Raw genomic sequence first — 18,301 nt, forward strand, 5'->3', positions numbered from 1 at the left:
TCGGTGTCTTTCACCACACGCGCTACCTAGATTCTTCCCCAGACACCAATTTCTCAGAACTCCACAGGTGAACTAGCGCTAAAACATGTCCTTGGTTTTCACCACCCGCCTGCCTCTAATTTACATTATTTTCTTCCATCTCAACATTTCCTCACAGTAACTACTCCTTTCTTCACTCCATTTAGTTTTCTACATCTTTCATTTCCTGACTTGTCTGTATTTCACTGTCCCCCTCCCACGTCTGTTACAACATACGACGTACTTAGCTTTTCACTCCTAGTACCTCATGCGCTATGTTTTAGCAGTAATCTCTGCCTTGCATATTACCCTGTCTTCTACCTGTAAGCTCTCAGGTTTTCAAACCTCATCTGGAGCAATCGCCAACAATCAGTCTTTCCTTCTCATCCTGTCTGTAAGACTCCCCTGAACTTTGGTTCTGGGTGACTTTTGCGAACTCTACTGCGTTTCCTAAACATCTCCAGTTTCTTTCCCTTCACCTTCAACGCTTCTACTGGAGGAAAGAGCAACTGGCTCTGAAAGCTTGCATAAGTAAAATCTTTTTTTATGTCTGTGTTGTCCTGCCACCACTTGGTGAGCAGATTTTCTATCTATCCACTAAACCCCCTCCCCCTACACACACACACACACACACACACACACACACACACACACAATGAAATATGCATGTTATCCCTTACATTATGTTAACTGTTGTATAGCATGGTTTAGCATAATTTTAGAAGTGTGCTAATTAGTACTAATAATTTCATTTTAACTATAATTTTATGACCCAGCTTGCAAATTCATTTCTGTTTGTATGACCAACAATATTTTCAATACAAAACATTCCAGTTTTGAAATTTTCAGAATTAAAAAAAGTTTAGTTGAGGGAAATTTAGCATATTTATGAATTTCGTCAACTAGCACACATTCTCAAAGATTATAAACTGAATACAACAGTATAGATGTCAGGTTTGATCGAATACGGCCATTTAAGATTTAAAAATGCAGCAAAACTGCAAATTTTTGGAAACTTTAAAAATTAATCACTTAAAAATGGTAAGCCCAAACTATCTAATTTTGGATATCATATTTTGACAGGTACAATAAAATGCCTATAAATTACAAAATTGTAGACCTTTAAGGTTTTTTTTTCTTGGCAGCTTTCACATGGAATACCGAGTATTGGCGATGATTAAATTACGCTCTGTGCAAAATTCTATCAGGTGGCTTCCTCTTCATTCCTTTCCTCCCATCCACATTTTCTTACTAAAAAACCACCACTTCCTTTTCTTACTACCGAATTCCAGTCACCTATCACAAACTCTTGTCTCCCTTAACCATCTGAACAACATCCTTTATCTTGTGGAACAGTAAAATCTCTCAATTTGTTGAGCATGCCAACATATATACTTGTACTACAGGGCAATTTCATATCAAATGATACGGGTCAAGAGTGAATATGTCACATCACTATTCCAAAGTTTGCCGGAAAAAAAAGAGAGAGAGAGAGAGAGAGAGAGAGAGAGAGAGAGAGAGAGAGAGAGAGAGACACACACACACACACACACACACACAAATATGATGTGACTTATCATACGAAAGCGCTAGCAGGTCAATAGAAACACAGACACATACATACACACAAAATTCAAGCTTTCGCAACAAACTGTTGCCTCATCAGGAAAGAGGGAAAGAGAGGGAAAGACGAAAGGAAGTGGGTTTTAAGGGAGAGGGTAAGGAGTCATTCCAATCCCGGGAGCGGAAAGATTTACCTTAGGGGGAAAAAAGGACGGGTATACAGTCGCGCACACACACACATATCCAAACACAAGCAGACATTCCCTCTATTATATATATATATATATATATATATATATATATATATATATATATATATATATATATATATATATATATATATATAGTGCCACATAACATCTCTCTAAAACTACAATACTTTGAGTTTCTGACGATTCGCTAAAACACTAAAGACCTCTATAAATGAGAGTATTTGTGAAATGTTGTAACGAAAGGGAAAATTGAAAAGTTTTAATAAAGAAACCAAAGTGATAAAGATCTGAATTTATTTTCAATAAATACTTTTGTTCCCAATACTATGAGACATGATTAATACATACACACTTCTTAGCTTCTTTAAAAAATTATGTTTTGAAAATATGAATAGTCACCGGATGTAAACCGTCTTGAGATATGATAAAGTGGAAGGATTGCTAACTGTCAGCTATGACATTAATGCATGAAATTCTTTAACTGTCAAAATATTTGTACATAAAGATGAAAGAATCTGAAATTTTTTGGTTATTTAGAAATTATTTTCTTCAAAACCCCCAACCTAAGGGTTTTAAAAATTTCAGAGTACATCAGTTGGTCATCGTACTAGGGGAATGTACTATCACAGTGGGCAATACTTGTCTGTGCAAAATGTGAGAAATTTTTAGGTAGACCTAGCTCTACTCTCAAGCTCAAAAAAAATTATGGACACAAACTGACCATGGATTTTAAGTAAATGTCATGCAAAACTAGTATTTCTGAATCAAAATAAATGCTTTACAACATTATAAGTGATTGGGAAAACAATTCAAAATTTTGTTCGAAAGCATTTTATAACAAAAATGAAATATAGAATATTTATATCTCTCATTTACAAATTATTATTGTCTTCAGTCATGATTTTACTTCATGACTTTCCATGAATTAAAATTACCTACAATGTAACCGTCAACACTGCACTGTTTTTTTTTTTTTTTTTTTTAAAAAAAAGAGAGTTCATTTGTTTTTTCATCTGCTTCTCACTGAACTTTTATAACCGAGCTGAATTTGCACACAGACAAGGACGATCCAACAAGAGCAATACTGGGAAATGGGAATTGCACACTGATCCTTTGATGATGGCCATTTGGAAGTATTAGCAGGACTTGCAGCTCTGTCCCATCTACCACTGATTGTCATACACATACGAAATGAAGCGGCTCGTTATAAAGTCTTCTAATATATACTGGGGTCTCAGCATTTCACACAAAGTAATAGGCTGCACTCTATGGAGAACCATTCTTGCAATGTAGGTGCCACTACGGGATGCAACCCAGTTGTGACTTGATTGAATTCCTACCACAGGCTTCATAGCAGACCACTCCTCTCTTTTTCAAATGAATTCCCTTAATATACTTACTTAGAATTGAGAATTTTATGTTTTTTACTAATGTTGATAAGGTGTGTACAAATTTAGTAGCATCGACCGCTTCATGCTGGAGATTAAATCCTGTTGCAAGATGTTTACATAGATCTCCTTAACCCGTCACATTCACTTTTTCCAAGACCTGTTGCTGAAAATATCAGTTTTTTTGTCATAATTCCTGTACTACAGTGTTGACCAAGCTCATAAAGCTGAAAGAGGTTTTTAAAATGAGATATTGCATCATCTGTCAGATACACACGTTTAGGAAATGCATGGCATCTAGCTGTGGCATGTCTATGAATCTTCTGCATACAATGGGGAACTATTCCTTTCATGACTGAATGCCTAACCTCTGTAACAAACTTATCTGGCTCTACCGTCTACTTCACCAACTCTCCTCCCTCCAGCAGTGCATAAGTTATGTCACTGTCAGTATCCTGAAGGTGTAATGCTTCAACAGTCCACTTCAGCACCAGGGCACATTGCACACTGTTGCAACGAACATTTATCTTGTGGCTCTTGACATGTACACAAAAACCTCCAGTCCATCTCTGTGTACTACTTTTGGCAAAACAAATAAGTTTCAAGTTAGTGCAGTAAATACATGTGCGTATTTCCTTCACTTGCTGGCATTTTAGCCATTTTTGTAGTAAGGAGTATCATTTTGTGAAACCAATTTTTAAATTCAAGTTCTCCTTTTTTATTAGGAGATATGTTTCTCTTATTGATCTTATCATATATCTTTTACCTTTTAAACTTGTTCATCACTTTCACTAACAGAACATCAGCCTGGTTAGGACTTTATGTGCTGCAATCTTTGTCATCACTTTGGCAATATTCCAGGGGAACAGAACACTTATCATCTTGCAACAGATGCCCACATTCTTTATTTGACAAGCTTTTCAAACCAAATACTGTGAGGAAGTGGGTATGTATTTTTGTATCTGCTGCTTAGAGTAGCTGCCCGGGATCAGTGTCAGTAATTGTACCTTCACAGTACAGGCGGCTGCTGAGAGCAGAAGTTAGGTTTTGAAACCACACATCATATTTCATGCACATTTCACTATCTTCAGGTTCTACACCAACTGCATCAACATTATACACTTCACAAAATTTTGAAGGTTTTGCTTGTGTAAAACCTGTTTCAATTTCTTCCACTTTTCTTTTTACATGTTGTTTTCTTCTTGTGCTTCTTACCTTTCCTAGCCATTTAGGAGGGGGGGATATAGTAGAGGCAACAGCAGAAATGCTAACATTCAATGCAACAACTTCACACCCAGAAATATAAACATCGGCACTGTCTTTTTCAGTTTCACATTCATGTGAGGGAGTATTCTGGTGGGTTGTCACAATTTCTTGTTGTAGTGGGTGTAGCAATTCCTGCATAATGGATGTGATGCTAATACCATTACTTGGGAACCAAGATATTTCTGCAACACCCCTGAGAGATTTCCAACAACACTGAAGTCTTTTCACTTTTCTTAGCCTAAACACCACCACCTTGTGTCTTTTTTCATAGTCCACACACCTCACTCTTTCACTGCTTTATTTTCTTAGTGGCATTGTATCCCACAAAAAGTTCAAACCAAACACAAAGCCCTATGCAGAATGGTTTTCATGAAAGTTCTCACTCATTTGTTATAAACAGAAGAGCATTGAAAACAGGGTCGCCAACATGCATATTTTACACCAGAAAATCAGTGCTGTGAAATATGCAGAAGTCGGATTTTTTTTTAACACTTTACACAGAAAAATATTGCCCTCTGTGTTTGCACTGACTACCAACATATTAACCAAACAATATTTTCTGTAATTCTCAAAAGTTTTAGGATGGGGTTTCGAAGTAAATAAGTCATAAAAACCTTTAAAAATGCAATTTTTTTTACAGTTTTAAAAATAAATATTTACATGATACAGATAGCGGGAACGAAGAATATACTGTTTATAATTAGATAAGTAGTATCTGGTAACATGACAAAAGAGTGTGTTATCCAACTTTCCAAACAACAACAACAAAAAAAAAAAAAGTAAGTTGAAAAATTAACTAAATTTTGTATTTCCATCTCTAAATTTGTAAGATAAAGGAACCCAATTGGTGTGTGAGCGTCAATCAACACACCGAGAGGGAGATTTAATGCAAAACATCTACCATGTTTCCAGTACTTTAGGTTTATTAGTAATATTATTATGCTCTTTACTGTTTTGAGAGTTATTTACAAAATATAAGTTTTTCAAAGGGCCTTACCATTTACAGAAATTAAGATAAAAGGAAAATACATTATGTGTTAACACTTAACACTTACGACGTAGCGGTGTAGTATACATTTTTTCAGAGAAATCCATGACCACGAGTTGACATGATCTGTATGATTTGAGATAAAATCACACTACTGCAGTGGGCGTTGCCTTCGTGTCTGCTATGAAAATGATCTCGCTGCACTGTACACAGTATCTTACCCACATTCCTATTTTCTTATTCACTATTACAACTACTACAGCATTATCCTCCTTTGATTTTCCCTATACTGATCTGTCAAGAAGACCTTCCTGAGATTGCTCTTTGCTAGTTTCCACTGTAACTCCAACCTTTTTATTTCTGTATTAAATTCTCTAACCGATTAAGGGATGTACCATTCCACACACCAACCTGTAGACTGTCAATTTTGTTTTCCCTCATGACATCCTCAGCATCCCCACCCGTAGATCCAAATGTGGGACTATTTTACCCAAGAAGACGCCATTATCATTATGCCAAACAGTAGAGCTGTATGTCCTTGGAGGGGGAAAGGATGATAATGGCTAGAGTTTCACCTTCCTTTCAGCCATTCCCAGTAACAGCACAGCAAAACAAGGTAAGTCAATTATCCACACTGTTGCCCCTGGAACTTATGAAAAGGCTGCTGCCCTCTCCAGAAACAATGGGTTAGTCTGGCCTCTCCGCAGTTTCCCCTCAACTGCAGTTGCACCAAAAGTATTGACACCATCATTATTGAGGTGCACAATCCACCTCACCTTGGTAAAGCTGTTAGTTCATGGGGAGGGGGAAGGAGACAATATTGTCCATATGAAGAGAGAGAGAGAGAGAGAGAGAGAGAGAGAGAGAGAGAGAGAGAGAGAGAGAGAGAGAACACCCTTAGAGAGCTTAACTGGGAATTCTCCCTAGGCACAGTTCTCGCAAGATCCTGTTGGGTTAATTAAGATAAGCTGTCTGTAGAGAAGAAATGCAATCATTATGCTGCAACCATGACATATGTCACACTGGGAACATGAGGAACCTGTAAAGGGACATTTTTCCTCACCCCTACTAGGCAACTGGAATAAGGCAAAAATTGATAATATCTGTAACAATGTACACTCCGATGCTGCCATGTCCTTGACAGTAACTAGCTTATATGTAGATATTACGAGTTTAAGGAGTATTGGGGATAGCAGCCGTATTTCCTCTATTGAGTTACAATGATCACAGGCCTTCATACTGCCAACTTTTAAAACCCACAAATATGTACTCAATCCCAGGTAAGGTAGTTCTCAACATCTGTTATTGATATGCTGACAATCAGGAGAATTACATAAACCATGCTACCATTAATCAAACAACACAAACATGTGTAAATACTGATACATTGTGATTCATTATACATGGTGCTACACTGTTTTACAGGAGGACCCTCTAAATTTGATTTTTTTCTGGAGAAAAGATGAGATAGATGATATTGCTCACTTTTACAAGGTTAACATCACATTTTCACTTAAACCTGTCATAGATTTGATGGACCAAAAATATTAACAAAGGCAAATTCAGAAGAGTTAAAACATGCTGTAATGATACGCAGTTCACAAAAACATACCAGGGGCTATCTACTTCGAGCACAAGGCAAATAATATCATAGCACCTGTAACAAAACTAGGATGATCTAATCGTCCTATTCGCACTAGCCCATAATTTAAAGACACAAAGTAACAAGAGATCTGTATCATAAGTGATGGTTCATATTTGTACAGCATTTGGGGGTTTTCTGCTTTTCCACACGCCACTCCAACCTTTCGTTAAACCAGATTCTCATTAACTTCTTTTTTTTTGTTCCAAGTACACAGTCATTTCCAATACATGGACAACATTCACACTTCGAACGATAGCTGATGTAGGGGTACTTACAAACATATGCTCAAAACTAACTGTTAATAATTAGCCTTCGGCGGAGAGAGCCTAAAAATGATTAGTACTGAATAAAGCGTTAGTGTGTGATATTGGCCCCCCCAACTGCTGAAATTTTGGTTATGTTGAAAGACTGACCTGTAGCTTTGCCTGAGGTGTAGGTTAGGTTGAAAAATGATAATTTGGTTGTGTTGGCGAAGTTAACGAATGTGAATGCCAATAAAGATCAATATCTGATGCTAGTTATACAGAGTAAATCAATTACGAAAAAAGGAAATTGGGGCCACTACCTTACTAAGGCGCAAACGAATGCATGTGCTACGTGCTAATGTGTTTTTTTAATAACGGAACATTTGGAGTTTAGGTTGCAATAGCTTATTTCAGAAGCAATAACAGGACAGAACTAAGCTCATACCTACTGTAAACAACAACAATAAATCTATAGCACGCCAGCATACAAGTCATTATTAAGTTATAAATTACATCATCAAGTTATACATTACAACAAATATCATGTTAATTGCTTAACGAAATGTTATACTCGGCAGGGAGGGGTTCAATAAATAACTTTAGCCCATACTAGACATGTGACTAAGCCAAGTATAGTGATCGCTTATTTACGAACGCACAGAAACTTTCTGGGCAACGTGGGATCCAAGTTCGTTTATTTGTAACAAATACGCAAAACGACAAAATACTACGTTTTATTTTTGCAAGAATTTCTCTTTCTGACACAATATTTTCAATAACATATACACAATCGCAAACAAATTCAATACACCAACCGGATAACATGGTCCGAGAAAGAAACAAAACCCATAACAATAAAACCCTCCTTCCACATGCAACTTTACAAAGGATAAGACAAAACATACTTACGACATTTCTTAAGAGTAGTATAGCACTTTCGTTGCAACACTAAAAGAAGAGAACTACCGCTTCCTCACAATCCAAAAACAACGCCACTCTACCGCAATATCTCGAAATCAGAATCGATATGCACTCTTTAATGATATTGATTACAACTCAAAGATATATGAAGAATGTAATGTAATGCACTTTCTGCAACTGTGGCAGAAACATTGATCATAGATTATTTATGGGAAGAAACGCTGCACAAGGACATGATCGTCAATAATTCATGGTTTAATATACGCTGTTTAAGATATGCCAGCTAGGAAAATAGACTTCTAGAATGCGGAAAATCCAAGTCATAGAATGGTTCAGAACTAGCTACCTATTTTTTAAAATTATTATATCCATGGTGGCTCAACACCAACACAGCAGTTTCAAGAATAAGGAAAAACTAAAACTAGACACACTCATTTTTGAACCATTAATTTATTTTTCTATTATTAAATTACTGAGGCTAGTAGCAGTTTTCTTCTGAGACAGTCTATATAAAATATTTCCACATACAGTATGGTACTTTAGACATACAACACTCATTTTAAATCTTATTCCATTATTAGCTACGACTGTTGACAACATATCGTGATACATGAATGTTGGAATTACGAGATCGCTAAGACACGTCATACGTCAGCAAGATATTCAGTTACGACCACACGCTGTAATCTGTATGCCGAAATGTCTGCTCACATAGTATCTGCGCTGACGCAACTTGTCCTGCGGTCCAGAAACTTGGGCAAATACGAAAGTTGGAGGTTTGAGCAAAAACTGCTCAAATATGTGAGCGCTAAACCACATCTGAACAGAAATTTTGAGGTAATTCATCATTAAGAGAAAAGGTATTCATTGCACAAAAGCGTGCAAGCAAAATAATAGCTGGAGCCCACCCAAGATCACCTTGCAGACATTTATCTAAGGAACTCAGTACATTGACAGTATTTTCGTAATACTTATATTCACTTATGAAATTTGTCATTAATAAAGCATCCCAATTCAAAAATAACAGATAAGTGTATAGCTACAACACTAGTAGAAAGGATGATATTCACTATTCTGGATTAAAACTCACTTTGACACAGAAAGGGCAGAATTATGCTGCCACAAAAATCTTTGGTCATTTGCCAAATTGTATTAAAAGTCTCACAGATAGCCAACCGACTTTTAAAAACAAATTAAAAGAATTTCCGAATGACAACTCCGTCTACACAATTTTTAGATATGAAGTAGTAACCTCAAAAAAATCTGTAATGAACACTGTCAAACTGACACAGTCCACATCATTCCACCGCGCAGGAGAGCTTCTGTGAAGTGTGGAAGGTAGGAGACGAGGTACTGGCAGAAGTAAAGCTGTGGGGACCGGGCGTGAGTCATGCTTGGGTAGCTCAGTTGGTAGAGTAATTGCCCGTGAAAGGCAAAGGTCTCGAGTTCCAGTCTCGGTCTGGCACACAGTTTTAATCTACCAGGAAGTTTCAATTTACTAATTGATAAATATATGTATCTTAACATCAACTTTAACTAGGACCAGAGTTTATAAAGCTTTCAATTAATAAAGTTTGTGACAGTAGGAGCCATCTCTTGCTGTATGGGTTTTGACATTAAATCTAGAAGATTCGTCTTCTACAAGATTCACAGGAGTATGTCACCATTGCCTCTTAGATTCACAACACTTACTATCATGTGTTTGGTTAGTTTAAATGCATACAGAATTTTAGGTGGTGGATCCAGAGGTCTTTGCAGTCTCATAAATTTGTCGATGATGCATCTTTTATCAAGACCAAGATTCTATGTTCCTTTCGAGCCATCTCATCATCCCTATTGTGTACTTAAAATATTCGAATTTAATTCTCTGTGGTAAGCCAATGATTATCTTGGTGTTACTGAAAACTTATCCATGATACCCTTTCTGTTAACTTTTGATGGTAAGTTTCCAAATTAAAACATCTTTAATTCCTTCATCTATCTGTCTGTGTCAATCGATTCAAATAAGTGGATTAAGTAACACCTTGGACAATTTGGAACTGGAAAATGGATGATTTCAATTGACCATTTCTATTATAAGTTCTGTGTACGAGATCAGAAAGATGAAGGACTACTTACAGAGATGTTTCGTGTGTACAGGCTCCACTGCTAAAGTGTGTTTCGCATCTTCCCTGGTCCAAGAGCGTGATACATAGCTTTCAAACATTGGGTATTGCTGATTTGACTTAGTTTCAATGAAAGTCTCCTTAACAACAGAGACAGGTGCAGTCATAGCATTCCAAATCATAATTTTAGTTAGGCTTTTATTTCGTTTGATCTTTTAAAGAGTATTTAGATCTATCAGCTAGTTTTAGACTTCTGATTCTTCTTATCTCTCGAAATATTATTAATCCTGTCACTATGAGTTTGTTGATATTTGAGTGGCCATACATTTTTTTATGTTGGGCTTCTTTCTGGTCATTGTTTTATTGTGACCTGTGTGCATGTCATCAGTGGGTCAACAGTGACTTCCTTGGGATCCTTTTGGTTGTTGGCTAAACCATCACACTTGGATTTTTCAGATCTTGTTTACGATGTTAAAAATTTTCATGGTTAATCATGAGTCATCCATTTATGCTATATGCCCATAACATTTCAAGCCATGTTTTCTGTACAATGAAACTGAATTATCCCGTCAGAGAATTTAATTCTTCTGAATTTCCAGCTGAGCATCCAGATATTTGTTGGGATCTTGAATCCAGATATTTCCCATAGTATGCCATTTCATGTTTTCCTTTACATTGATTGTTAGGTAGTGGTATAGTTTGACTTTAGTGGAAAGAGGTTTCTTGTTATGAATAATCTGGATGATTGTATAGACTTCACATAATTTTTCTGTAGGAGTTTTAGTATCACTTTATCACTGCCTCTCCTTCTAGTAATTTTATTCAAATACTTGAAGTACTGAAACTGAATGAAGTTGCAATTTCTTGTCAAAAGGTATCATATATCTACATGTTTGGAATTCACGCACTGTTTCTTCTCATATGAGAATTGGAGGCAATTGCTATCAACAATCTCTTTAAGTTTCTCTAGGGTATGTCTGGCTGGAAATACTGAAGAAAGGATACAATCCGTCAGCTTGGACCAATGGCAACGCAAGATAATACAGATAATCTATTGTAAAGATTTAAAAAACTTAGATGAATGTTGAGAAACAAAACAATGTAGTAGAGAGAAAATAAATTGTCGACATATATTGTATACAGCCATATTTCAAACATAATGTTATTTGTACCACTTTTTAGAGTAGAAAGTCCTTGTATCCTATTCTTCAGTTGGCCTGTACAGATTAACTGAAGAAAAGGACAATAGTGTTACTGAAAGCAAAAAAGCGACATATGTAACATTGACATGGAATACCTATATAGGTCACCTGAAGTACAGGATACAAATTTTATGTTGTAGCTTCTTCACCTTCGCTAGTACTAGTATCCTACTGTACTGTTGTGCTATATAGGTCAATGAAGTACACGATTCAGACTTGATATATGTTGGTTTTTTCGTGTTTCCTAGTACTAGTATCAGCTGAGGAGTACAATACTAGTACTAGCAACAATATTAATATAACATAAGAAGTAAGAAACTAAACTCACCAAACACAAATTCCCAGAGAACATATGAAACTTTATTCAAAAGAAGAAAAGGAAAAAAGATGAAACACCCCCAAACACCACTAAAACCCACCATTTTCCATAATTTTCATTAAAACCCCGGCCCCTCCTCAACAAGAATCTAGCTATGAAATCTTGGTGGATAAATGTGGCCAACACACTTAAGGAAACACTTAAACAGGCAATATGTATCTAGTACACTCCATCTCCAAGAATATTAATACAGATAGCTCTATAAAGCTGAAATGCGACATTTCTCTCTCCATGCAACAGATTATATATACAAACCCCAGTAGCTGAACTTCTGAATACAGTGTTTATGATTGACGGCAAGGTGTTGAAAGTCCATCTTCCACAAATCTCTGTATAATGAAAACCCATCTTACATCACTATAGAACCTTCAACCTGAATTATTATCATAAATAATTTCAGTGCCAGATGGAATATTATGATCTCTGTAAAAAAACAGTAGGTATGTTAAGGTTGGTCTTGTTTGTCACATTCTGGTATCTTTACTAAAGATCCATCCAGAATCATCATCAAATTGCAGGTGTATCTGATTCTCAAATAAATTAAAATGAGTGTAAAATAATGTTTAAGTAAATAACAAACGTGCGTAAAGAATTTGAATATAGTTCACGTGTTTGACGCTTTCATAGGTAGTCAACACTCACATTAGTTAGGTTTCGATCCCTTGCTTATTTGATAGTACTCAAATTTAGTTCAGCATCATGATATGCAACGTACTGCAACTGTTTTCTTCTTCACATACTTTCTCACTATCACTTTGATATGTATCATAAACTTACAACTATATTTGTTCTTTCTTATGTCTGTATATGGTACCTAACACTCTACAAGTATTTATCACTCATGACTTTAGGACATGTCGATGCATCAATCCCTGGAAGAAAAAAATAAAATTAACTTAAAACTAAATCTTCATGGATAAGTATATAGCGGCTCACTGCCTACTAATACTTTCTTCATATTCTCAACCATGTATTCATTCACTTCAGTGTGCAGTCAGGCAATCACAAAACTTGCTTCAAGTCATGCGTGTATCTCTACTTAAATTATAAATCCCCAAGATAAAGTGTATTAGGGGCATGGTGCGACCTCTTATACAGTTTACCACTTATGCTGTATTCGCTTGATTAATTGCAGCAAGCTTTTGTCGCCTATGAAGTGTGAACAGTGCATGGGATCAATACTTAAATTTGTAAATATTGTACATACACAGATATACTGTATATAGTAGCATAACTTAAGTAAATATCTCGTACTTTAACACCCCTTTCCTGCATATATAATTCCTTAGCTTATCTTTGTGTGTCTGTGTATTGTGTAGATAAGCTTAGTTGTAGTGTAGAGTCTCCCTTAATTTTCTATGTTTCTGTTTATTTGATAAGTTTTACAAATGCTAGTGCAGGCTGTAGCTCATCTGTTTTGTTTGTTTTGCCTGTCTGGCGCACACGTGCTTGCAGTTCGTTGACCAGTGTGCTTTCCAATGAGCATGCAATGCGTCTTTCTTATACCACTTGCATCATGGTGAGTTGTATATTGCATTGCAAGCTACCATGCGTTTCACACTTTCGTTTATTTGTTCACAACTGGGCTATGCACATGGTGAAGTGTTGTATTTAAAGTATCTTCGTCTCTAGATACATTAAAGTAGAATTCTTCCTTGTTACAACCACTCATCTTATCGTTTAGACATTTGACATGTAAGAAAATATACAGACAAAAATTTTCCTTAACAACTAACAACATAAATTCTGGAATGTGACTTTCCAGCAGCCTAAATCTAATATTATTATACATATATACAACTTAGCAGGTATACAGCCCTCCTTTCAATATATATACATTTTCAAGTCTTTGTGTGGATAGAGGTCCATATCTTTACCCATGTTTGTGTGTACCAATCTGTAAGCCCCCGGGTAGGGGATTTTAGTAATTATGTATGCTCCAGTGTATAGTAGTTGCCACTTATGGTTCAGTTTTCCAATTTTTGTGGATTTGGGATGTGTTCCAGGCAACACCTTTTGCCCTACATAAAATTGTGTTGTACATTTTAGCTTTCTGTCACAAATTCCTTTCCTGTATTTAGCCCAGATTTCAGTGTTGATTACTGCTTGTCATATTTTATCGTCCAGTGATAATTCCTGTATCGGAATCTTGGGCAAAGGTATCTCCTGCATCTCCTTGTTTGTAATTCAACATCAGCTCATTTGGTGTAAATCCAGTTAATGTATGGAGCAGGTTATTAACAACTTGTAAGAGGGGAGTGACATACTTAGTCCACTTCATATGTTTTGAGGTATATAGGTCCTTACGAACCTGCTGAATTCCTTGAACACCCTTTCTATAGGGGATGCTTTGAGGTGAAATTTAGATACTAGAATGGGTCCATTTGGTTAGAATCTACAAACTCTTTTCATTTATATCCAATAAAATACGAGGCATTATCTGTTAACATGACTTCTGGTATTCCTACTCTTGCAGAATTATTCCTCTTTGATTCATCTTATAATTGAACTGGCTGTAGCGTTCTGTACAGCATACAATTTTATGTATTTGATGAAAAAATTATGCAGACCTGCTATATACTTGATGTGACCTTTACCTCTGGGATAGGGTCCAGCCACATCCAAAGATACCTTTTCTAGAGGTTTTTAGCCACAATGGGATGTAGTGCAATCTGTTTGGAGAAGTTAGAATGTTTTGTTGTCTGGCAGACAATACACTTTTTTAGCAACTGTAGTACTCTTCATCTAAGGTTGGAGAAATAACAATATTTACCTATTTTGTCAGTGCGCTTTGCAGTGCCATAATGGTCCCAAGTATTGTATGTGCACAAGATGAAATCATCCACATATTCCTCTGGCAAACACACACGCCATTGTTCTTCTTCGAGATGGTTCCTATGGAACAGAACACCTTTGTGAATAGTGAAAAACCTTTTCAATTTTTCACCACCGTTTTGCATTAGTTTCGCTCTTAACTTATTTACCTTGACACATGTGGACATAGTATGGTTGGAGTGGTTTGTCTTCCATAAACATAGCTGTTATTTCACCTTCCTGCTCTAAAGGATCGTAAAATTCCTCTAAGCCTTGTGGTAACCGAGAAAGAGCATTAGCTATTACGTTTTGATTTCCTTTTATGTACACTATTTCAAAATCGAATTCTTTAAGATACATATACAACCTCGCTATCCGTTGGTGCAGCAATTTACAAGTTAACAAAAACGATATTGATTGATGGTCACAGTATACTTTTGTGTGTGTTATTCCAAAGGAAATATTCAAACATTTTAAAGGACCAAATTACAGGCAAACCCTCCAACCCCATAATTGAATATGAACTTTTAGCTTCAGATACGGTGTGGCTGTCGAAGTTGATTATTTTAGGGATGAGTTTTCCTCCTTCTTCTACCATTTGAAAAAGGAATGCACACAAACCCTGAGAAGATGCGTCAGTGCATAATCAAAAAGCCATCTTCATGTCTGGTTGAGATAAAATATTAATATTTAATTAGGCATATTTGATGTTCTCGAAATCGGTTTGACATTGCTTGTCCCATAACCAAGGTCCGTTTTTCTGGAGAAGATTGAGTAAAGTAGTACTGTTCATAAGTTGGTTAGGGATGAATTCCCTGAAAACTGAGACTAGGCCTAAGTACTCCCTTAACTGCCTATTGTTTTGAGGAACAGGACAGTTCCTAATGGCATCAAGTTGTTTAGGATCTGGCAGTATGCCTTCTGAAGAAATTATGTGTTCTAAAAATTTTACCTTTTCTTGTCCTAAATTAGATTACTTGAGATTTGCTGTTACTCCATGTTCAGAAAAGCAGTTCAATACTTGTTCAATTAATCTTAAGCGTTCTTCGCAAGTGGGTGTGATGACTAAAAGGTCGTCAACTTATACTGTTTCCTCAAAAGTTCAGGCCCTTGCACTTTGTCCAGAGCAGAGATAAATACACCTTTAGCTACATTCAATCCAAACAGTAACACTTGAAATTCGAAGCTCCTGTCCCACATACAAAGTCGGACACTTCCGACTTTCTTCATGTAGTTTTATTTACCAATACGAAGACCAGAGGTCGTTTATGGTAAGAAATTTAGCATTATGGAATTTCATAGGCTGTTCCTCTAAATTGTCTGCACGTGTTTGGACTAGTACAATAATATTATTAATGTCATGTACGTCGAGGACCAAGTGCACCTTGTCATACAGCTTACTCAGGGCCAAAATAGGACTACAGTAAATGGAAAATGGTGGTTGTATTATGTCCCATTCAAGCATTCTGTTAATCTCTTTTCTTACTGCTTCCCTCTTTGTCCATGGTATGGGGTATGAAGTAGAACAAAAAGTTTCGAGAGGATATACTTCCATTTTGTACACAAAATCCTTAATGAAACCTGCTCTTTTTCAAATTCATGTATATAAGCAAGTATCAGTTCCCTAAGTTCCACTTGCTGTTCTCGAGAGAAGCACTTTGATTCACTTCCGTTTGTGCTTATCGTGTCGACGTTTACCTCTTCTGCTGCTGACTGTTCGTTGTTGTATGTGTTGATAAACATGACTATGGGATTTACCAATTCAACCTCAAAGTCGTGAGTAACTTCAGTTTTATGTCCTTCATTGCTTCCTCTCATTAGGTCTACTGCAAATGATTGGTTATTTACAGTGAAATGACATTGGCCCTTGCCTATTTCAATTTGTTGTTGGTTTGTCCCAAATGTATCCATACCAATTAAAATCAACTATTAATTTCTGTACTATCAAAAAATTGCATCATACAGAAAACTGTCGTAATTGGATGGGAATTCAAGCTTGTATTTTGACTCCTTTCGATTTATGACCAGTCGCAGTTTGTACCTTGCAATTTTGTACCGGCAGTGTGGGTATACGCCCATGTTTCTTCAGTTCTGGAAAGAATCCCTGTGACATCAAATTAGTCATAGCACCTGCATCAAGCACAAAGGGCAGATCAAGGTCAAATATTCTGGCTTCACTAGTAGCTTGTAACTTGCCTCTGTCAAATTTCCCTGTGTATCCTCATTACTTTGTTACAGATCATCTTTCACATCACAACCCTGACTGTATCTGATGGAAGCAAGTGTCGATCAAGTTCGTCCCCCACTCTCTTCCTAGGTCACAGAACGGGGCCCTACTGTGACCGGTTCAAGTTTACCAGCTTTGTGGTGGCGTTCTTATTCGCATTAGGTGTAACTTTTGCGATATGGACTGTTGTTGTTTGATTACGCCAGTTAGTATCCTGTGAGGCTCTCGACTCAAATACTCTTTGCCTTTGCATGTTATTTGGCATATGTGCGTTACTTTGCTCGTCGAATTCCGCTGTCTGTGGAGCTTCCACTGTCTGGTATCGTTTTGTGTTTGCCAAGCGATCGGCTGATTATTGCCGGTAGCTTGTGTCTGTACATATTGTACAGGCTGGCCATACGCCACTTGCCCATTTCTTTTAAATTTACCATTGAATTTGTGACTTTCGCCATTGCCTTTGTGATTACTGACACCATTACCATAGGTCTTTGAGGGGTAAGGTTTCCATCCATGTTGTACTATGAATCCGTTGTTTACTTGTTGGTCCGTAAATCCCTGTGGCACTAACTAAGTATTAACAGGCCTGGGTTGTACTAATCTCTCTTTGTATATCAGATCTATTGAGTCCAGTACAGACAGAAAGTATTCAGTGTCGCATTCCAGGATGGTAATGAGATTCCCCCTAATGTGGGTAGGTATATGACTCCTTAAAATTCCAGCGCGTCTACTTGAGATACCGGGTTCGTCCAGTATCTGGTTTTATTCAAATATTTTTCAAAATAGCTCCTTAAACTTCCATGCGTGCTACTCAATGGAGCTGGGTTGAATACTTCACGTCAGAGCCTCTCTTGTACGATCTCAGTCCAATATTTATCCAGAAAGGCTCTCTCAAGCTGGCCTCGTTCCACCATTTTTGTAGCCCATAGCAGAACGTCAGCCTTTGTGTATCCAAGAACAAATCTAATTTTCTTGGCTTCAGTCCAGGCACAAGGTAAGACATTTCGAAGTGCTCTGATAAAGACCATGGGGTTTGTTCTTTTCCCTTCAGAGGTAAATACCGGAAATTGTCGATGCATAAGTAATCCTTCATATGCAAGTAACATTGATAAATATACCTCGCTGCCAGTGACAGGCGTGTTTATGTTCGTTAGTGAAGTAGCGCATGACAATTGCGCTTGCTCGAAAGATACTGCTGCTGGCAAGTGTTGTTGCATTCTGCAACGTTCACTATTTTGTGGGTAACCAGTGAAGGTATCTAACTTCTCTAAAAGCATAGGTTTGCCTTCTGTCAAATGTCAGTAGTTTAAGCAATACTGCCTCATAACCTT

At 36.9% G+C, this 18,301-nt stretch overlaps 1 protein-coding gene across 1 annotated transcript in view; it reads right to left on the reverse strand.

Annotated features, from left to right (window-relative positions):
- The window catches only part of LOC126486412 (probable small nuclear ribonucleoprotein Sm D2), a 44,549-nt gene extending 36,172 nt beyond the window's left edge, over positions 1–8,377 (reverse strand). Inside the window, exon 1 of the mRNA XM_050108946.1 lies at positions 8,235–8,377. Coding sequence (XP_049964903.1) covers positions 8,235–8,239 — 5 coding nt within the window. The 5' untranslated portion in view covers positions 8,240–8,377. The remainder of the gene's footprint in view (positions 1–8,234) is intronic.
- Positions 8,378–18,301: the final 9,924 nt, after the last annotated feature.

The sequence above is a fragment of the Schistocerca serialis genome, chromosome 1 (genome assembly GCF_023864345.2).
Source record: "Schistocerca serialis cubense isolate TAMUIC-IGC-003099 chromosome 1, iqSchSeri2.2, whole genome shotgun sequence".
NCBI lineage: Eukaryota > Metazoa > Arthropoda > Insecta > Orthoptera > Acrididae > Schistocerca > Schistocerca serialis.